The 6,903-nt window shown below is 32.3% G+C and overlaps 1 protein-coding gene across 1 annotated transcript in view; it reads left to right on the top strand.

The window, feature by feature from the left end:
- The first annotated feature begins 1,190 nt into the window (after window positions 1-1,190).
- Window positions 1,191-6,903, top strand: part of LOC126876480 (omega-amidase NIT2-A-like) — a 53,736-nt gene continuing 48,023 nt past the window's right edge. Inside the window, exons 1-2 of the mRNA XM_050639330.1 lie at window positions 1,191-1,508; window positions 1,909-2,077. Of these exons, the coding sequence (XP_050495287.1) occupies window positions 1,425-1,508; window positions 1,909-2,077 (253 nt within the window). The 5' untranslated portion in view covers window positions 1,191-1,424. The remainder of the gene's footprint in view (window positions 1,509-1,908; window positions 2,078-6,903) is intronic.

The following is a 6,903-nucleotide window of genomic DNA, read 5'->3' as shown; positions in this document are numbered from 1 at the left end:
TGTCACGACCGGCATACTTCAAATCCGACGGACTGACGATAGAGATAAAGCACTCGGCGACAATGTATATCGCTGAAGTGCCTAATGAACCATCAACATCCCAACGGTCCTTCCACCGAAAGTTCTAGCAGAAAGAGCACGTGGCAACGATCGCGGACGCCTAGCAAATGCATGGACGGTGGGGATGTTGAGGGATGACAAAAGAAAGTAATCGGATCCGATCGAAAGTAAAATCATAAGAGTCAGTCTTAGAAAGTCACGCCTAGAGTTCGGAAGTAGATTGTAAAGTGTATTGATGTTAGAAAAAAAATAAAGTTTTCTTTTTTTATTTTTTACCTCAAATTCCTTTCTAATTTAGTTATTTTACGTGACAAAGGGAACGTTGTCCTCTCTGAGGATGACGATTGTGTCCTTTTGCATGCTGTGTCCACCCTTGCTCCATTTATTGCGGTTGGTTAGCTCGTTCAAATACTCCTTATGCCAGCGGTTCCAAAAATGTTGTTTAAGCTGTTGGATATGCTGCCATTTGGAGAGTCGGTTCGATGGAATGTCTCTGAAATCTCGATCACGTAAGCACATTAATGAATCGCCAATGAGGAAATGTCCGGGAGTGAGGGCTAGGAGATCATTTGGATCGGTGGAGATAGAAGTTGGCGGGCGGGAATTGAGGACTGCTTCTATTTCTATGATAAGAGTATTACGGTGTTAAGCTCATATGTTTCTGTTTCTCCACTCGCGCTGCGCCATAATATCCTTTGATATTTCCGATCCTCTGGTTGTACGAGGAATTGCCGATACATTTTCTCGATCTCGCCAGTGAGTACGTACTGATGAGCGCGGAATCTAATTAATATACAAAATAAATTGTGAATTGATTCGAGAATATAGGATTTCCCCATTTTCATGATTATCGTGATTTTTGTATAAATATATTTTTTAAGATACTAATAATTAGGTACTTATAAATTAGTATTATCAATTATTTTGCATTTATAATTCCGCCTCTAGTATAAGTGTTAATTGAAAACTAACTTTATGTTTCAAAAAGTACTAACAAAGTCGTTGAGTAACAAGCCACTGATGCTAACACAAACAGCATTGTCGTAATTAAATATTTCTAAATATTCATTTTTCATTTTGAACCTGTAGAAACAATTTATTATATATACTATTAGCTAAGTAATTGCATATTTAATTAAGTCGAAATATAAAGCTTAGTTATTTTAATAATTTAAAAAATAAAAAACTGACAAACATTTCAATTTAATTTATGGTTGGAACAAAAGACAGTTATTTTTCATTAATTGAAATATTGCAATGCAGAGTACTTTCCAAAATACGCCGAGAGTATTCCTGATGGTGAAACGAGCGTTGCTTCATCGAACGCAGCTAAAGAAAACAACATCTATGTAGTTGGTGGTACGATGCCTGAAATAGAGGGCGATAAATTGTACAATACCTGTACTATTTGGGGTCCCGATGGAACTTTGATAGCAAAACACCGAAAGGTAAGTAATATATTCCTTTATGGCTTTGAATTTGAAAATATTGGGGCGAAGAAAGTGACTCTATCTAGGAATAATTTAGGAATATACATATGTACATACGTATACTATAACCAATTCTATAATTTACGGTTTATAAAATACGTTATGATACGGGAAACGCCCATTTTTGTTGTAATGTGTTTGTGTTGTATAAATTTTTCAAATACTTAAAATATTATTATACTTATTTTTTCTCCTTTTTAAACATTATTAAATGATAAGATTTTTTAATAAAAGAAAGTGATAAAAACGCTGTCAGTTATTAAATAAAAAATAATTAAAGTTTAGGAGTTGGTAACTTTGATATTAAATTACAAAAGTTGCAGCAATAGAATTAGCGACTACATTTTTATGTTATTAGGTACATCTATTCGACATCGACATTCCTAATAAGATTACTTTTCGAGAGAGTGATTCACTCAGTCCTGGTAACTCCCTAACGACGTTCGATGTGAAGGGCTGCAAAATAGGTATTGGCATTTGCTATGATATTAGATTCGAGGAAATGGCACGCATTTATCGGAACAAAGGTACAGTAACTTAATCGATCAATACTTAACTAGCAAAAAATTAAATATCTTTCTTAAATATATTCTATATAAAATTAATATAATCTGTAACTCTGTATAAAAAGAAGCTTAATTTAAAAAACCAGTATATTTGCTGAAAATGAAACAAATAAAAGAATTAAAAGCACAATAAGAGGACTGTCCTCGCATATTCAGAAATGATGGAATGTGAACCGTGCAACTACGAAGTTAATTGGTATTCGGTGGCTTCATATTTCCTGCTTCTCTGGGTTAGGTTGCCAAATGCTGATATATCCAGCGGAATGATAATCAATTATACGTTGCCTGCATATCACCGGCTCGTGTTCCTTAAGCAAGTTACGTCGCATGGGGACATACACAGTTGACCAATCCCTGGGGAAAGATTCTTTACGATTTGGAAACTCAAGAGAATATGGCAGTCACCGATATCGGTAATTTACAGCTTAAAATTAAAAGCGAGAGATCCATGATGTAATTAATTTTTAGTCTCGTTAATTTATCGATTTAGCCATCTTCCTCTGTATTTGTTGAATTTATTAGTAAGCATTACTTATTACTTCGTATGTTTCTTTTTTCTATCAGATCTGAAAGTTGTTGAGGAAGTAAGGGCTCAGATACCTACATTTTCTCAGAGACGTACAGATTTGTACGACACTGTCTGTAAGAAGGAGTAACTCTACACTAAAACAGAAAATGTTTTTTTATAATATTTCTACTACGATATCCTTTTTTTGTGAATTATTACTAATTTCTTATCATTTGTACTGAATGAATGACTCAATTAAGAAAACCAAAACGTTATAAATAATAATCTGTATATCTTGTGTATCAACATGTAATTGGATATTATAATAATATAGGATAATAATATAGGAGAATAATAATATAGAAAAAAATACATGCTTTTAAACACCTTTAATATCGATCACATAAATTGTTATAATTCACAATGATTACGCATACATAAAAGATCCCTTGATAGTAAAATTTACGATCAAAAGGCAATTACGTATCGTTTAACAACATTTAATTTATAACACCTTTTAAACATTTAGACAGATTAACACATAACACTTCTTATATATATATACATCAATTCGAAGTTATCAGCTTGGAGAAATTGGTCGATTAATACCTGTAGATTGTCTGTCTCGATGAAAGACTTAAAGAGAGCAAAAACATGATAATGCCGCTAATATAATATTCCTTCTTTCTTGTATCTGTCTGCCTCTCAGGTCGTTTTACTAATTACAATAAGTAATTTCGACTTCTTTGCGCTCTCTTTTAACGCATTCGAGACCGAAAGAAATTCATATCAGTCAGTAGGCAAGGGTATAGTATACATATTTTATATATAACTTATGTAGTAATGTATATATCATGTTAATTTCATATTTTTTTCAATATAGAATTATTATATATATATATAGAATTATATATATATATAGAATTATATATATATATATATATATAGAATATATATATATATAGAATTATTATATATATGACTGTACATAATACATTATAGAATAACATAGTATATAATTTTATATTTTAAAAATATGAGGCATACTATTTAAGATTGTCATCGATTTAAAATCAAAGTATGAAAAGGATACCCTGGAGAGAGTAAAACACAGAATCATTCTAACTAAACATTCAGATCGTACCGACACCTAGGTATCGTCTTACAATTAAATCTCGGTCTCGAATGGATTAAAATGAAATACATACTTGCAGCTTCAACATCTTCAATATCGAGGAGATTCAAACTTTACAAATAAATGTAAATTGCGATGTAAAACAAAGCGATGTAAAAAGGGAAAAAGGAGGAAAGAAGGAACAGGGAAGCAAAGAGAAGAAACGAATTTTTCATTTTCTCTTGCCAGGAATATAAGATGCTAAGTAATCTTCCTAAGTAATCTCCTCCAGCTTTTTCTAGTTTGATCAATAATTATTAGTACATGTTAGGAAAACAAATAGAATTTTTGTTCTCAAGCGAGGTATAATTTAAATTTTGTATGTACACAAAAATGTTAAATATCTGTAATAAACATGGTACAATCAATTTTTTTACATAAAATTATATTGTATAGGCTATTGTTATTTAAACATTCTAAATTGGATGAAGAAAAAAAATGACGCAAATAAAACGTAGGACATTTTAATTAAAGAGACTAATATAGAGATTTATCTACTTAACTGTGATTAAATCATCTCCACTTAACGCTCTACCTCTTCTATTAATTATGCTTCGTTAAACTATGATTACAGAGGATGGGTTTTTTGATAAAATGACATTCTGACAAATATATATAGATCGATATATATAGATATAGATAGACAAATATATAGATTCTTACAACAGTAGTTATGAATGAACAGTAGATATTGTATCAATTCCGTTCTTCAGAAGCTTCATTTGTGAAAAGACAATTCGCCAGAATATGGATTCACTGTAGTTATAGCTATAGGATTTCAATCTAGTTGACAGACTTGCTTTACGTAGAGAATATCTGTCTCTTGTTCTACCTTATCGCGATTCTCTCCTCATCTTATACGCTTTGTCGAGCAACGTAATATTGGCATATATCTCGGCTCTGGTTACAATCATTAGTTTCCGCCTAAACGGTTAGAATCACATAGCTCGCGCTCTACTCTCGTTTATTCAACATTCAGGCCATATGGTCGCATGTGACGAGTTTTATGTTAATTCCGACCGATTACAATACCTTTCTTTCGTTTACAAGGAACGACGAGACTGGCAGTTGCGTGATTTCCAATGCAAAAGCCGCGATATCTGCACGATAACCTAACCTCAACCGATTTTGTTGTACTATTCTTATGTGGACTTCGTTTGTACCACTTTCGTAACAAAAATAGAATACGTAGAACACAGCATTCCATTATGCGATATTGTCGATTCCTAACATCCGAAAAATCAGAGATAATTATTTCCCTACAGTTGTACATTTGTGTGAAAAATTACGAACGTAAAGTTGTTTGGTGCATGCACAGTCCTCCCCTCCCCTGCATTTGCGTGGACATGCTAGAAAGATTCACTTTTCCACGGTGAAACTGTATGTATTATAATTTCATTTTTACAAAGGTCGAACATCCTACTATGCATAAATTTAATATTAATATAAGCAGGTTTCGTGTTAAGTATTACATCTGACGTATAAGCACACGTGTGTACGAGCCTTGGTTTTAAATGTCTTATAGTAGACACCGAAAAGATTATTCAGTTGGATATCTGACTCAACATCAATATTTTACTAGGAGATAACATGTTAAGAACACGTTGATGGATGGCATGGGAGATGATGAATGAAGACATACTTCTGTGAGATACATAAAATAGTAGTCAGACCGTATTTTGGCGCTTGAGGACAGCAACAGCTTTTTCTTTTTTTTATTTATTTGTTGGAATTACAATCAATTCTCCCGTTGAGAATTTTCAGTAATTTTTCTGGCGTGGCGCAGTAACATGGCTGTTTATTTACAATAAGTTAATACTTATTATAGATAGGTATAATTTATAAGTATTATAAGTAAGTGCATATGCTTAATTTGGATAATTAAATGAATCTAACATTTAGGTCTAGCGGGTAGTGCCTCTTCAGCCTGCGAATCTGGTCCGTCGTATCGAGTAGTCCAGTGATTAGGGGGTTTCGGTGTTTCTTGACTCTTTTGCTATATCTGTCGCTATATTTTGCTATTTCCTCTTTGACTGTAGGTATCTTGAGGTCGCGATGGATGGTTTCGTTGGTAACATACCAAGGTGCGTCTATTAAGGCTCTTAGAGTTTTCGATTGGAATCGTTGTAGTATTTCGATGTTGGAGTTACTTGCTGTTCCCCATCGCTTCCTATATCCCTATATTCCGTACTTGCTTCGCTTGGTACTTTTATAATTTTCGCAGTTACAATAAAAAATTTAATTCTTAACAGATTAAAGATTTAACCTCTTGCTTTATAGTGTACAATAATTTTTTTTTTTTTTTTGTATAGGTTATGTGATCCATAGTTTGAGTAAGTAGTACATATATATATATATTTACGTGACAAGCTTTCATTTCAATCTATATTTAAGATTAATATTTTATCAGTTTCTGTTCGTAACAACATCGAAGTAGTCAATAAGTTTGAAGAGTATAATTAAGGAAGTTATGAAGCAAGAGGTTAAGAACAAATTCTGAAAGAGGTTATGTACAACTCAGTAGTACTGCTTTACATTACTTTGCGAATTACTTTTCAAGCATAAAAATAGTTTAACAGCCACTTATAGTTACTTCCTTACCATTACATTCATTAAATTCGTTTGATTTTGTAAACTAAATAACCACGCTGACCAGTCTCTTATTTAAAATAGAATTATTTTGTCATATATCCAACAGTTTACTTTCTCTTCGTAAATATTATTAATAATTTTATCAATTTCGTATACTTCCATCCTTCGTATAAGTGACAATAAATCAGAAGAGTTTCATAGCAATATTGAACAACATACAGTCAACTACAACACCATTAGATACATCCACCATACAGTCAACTACACCACCATTAGATAACAGCAATACAATAGATTATAATTTTCTACGTGTCATTGATTCATCATCATCATTTTCCATTTTTTTAGCATATGTAAAAACGTATCTGACGTAATCTTACCTCGCTCTTTGAGTACAAAAATCCATTCAAATGAAACAAAGGGAAAAGAAATAAGAAAACAAACACTCACATACGAATCTTCATTACATAACTGTATGTACTCCTCGAGGTATAATTACTCAGACACGTTACA

Source organism: Bombus huntii, unplaced genomic scaffold (genome assembly GCF_024542735.1).
Source record: "Bombus huntii isolate Logan2020A unplaced genomic scaffold, iyBomHunt1.1 ctg00000076.1, whole genome shotgun sequence".
In the NCBI taxonomy this organism is placed as follows: domain Eukaryota; kingdom Metazoa; phylum Arthropoda; class Insecta; order Hymenoptera; family Apidae; genus Bombus; species Bombus huntii.
The sequence above is the reverse complement of the archived record's forward strand: the minus strand, read 5'-3'. Positions and strand labels throughout refer to the sequence as shown.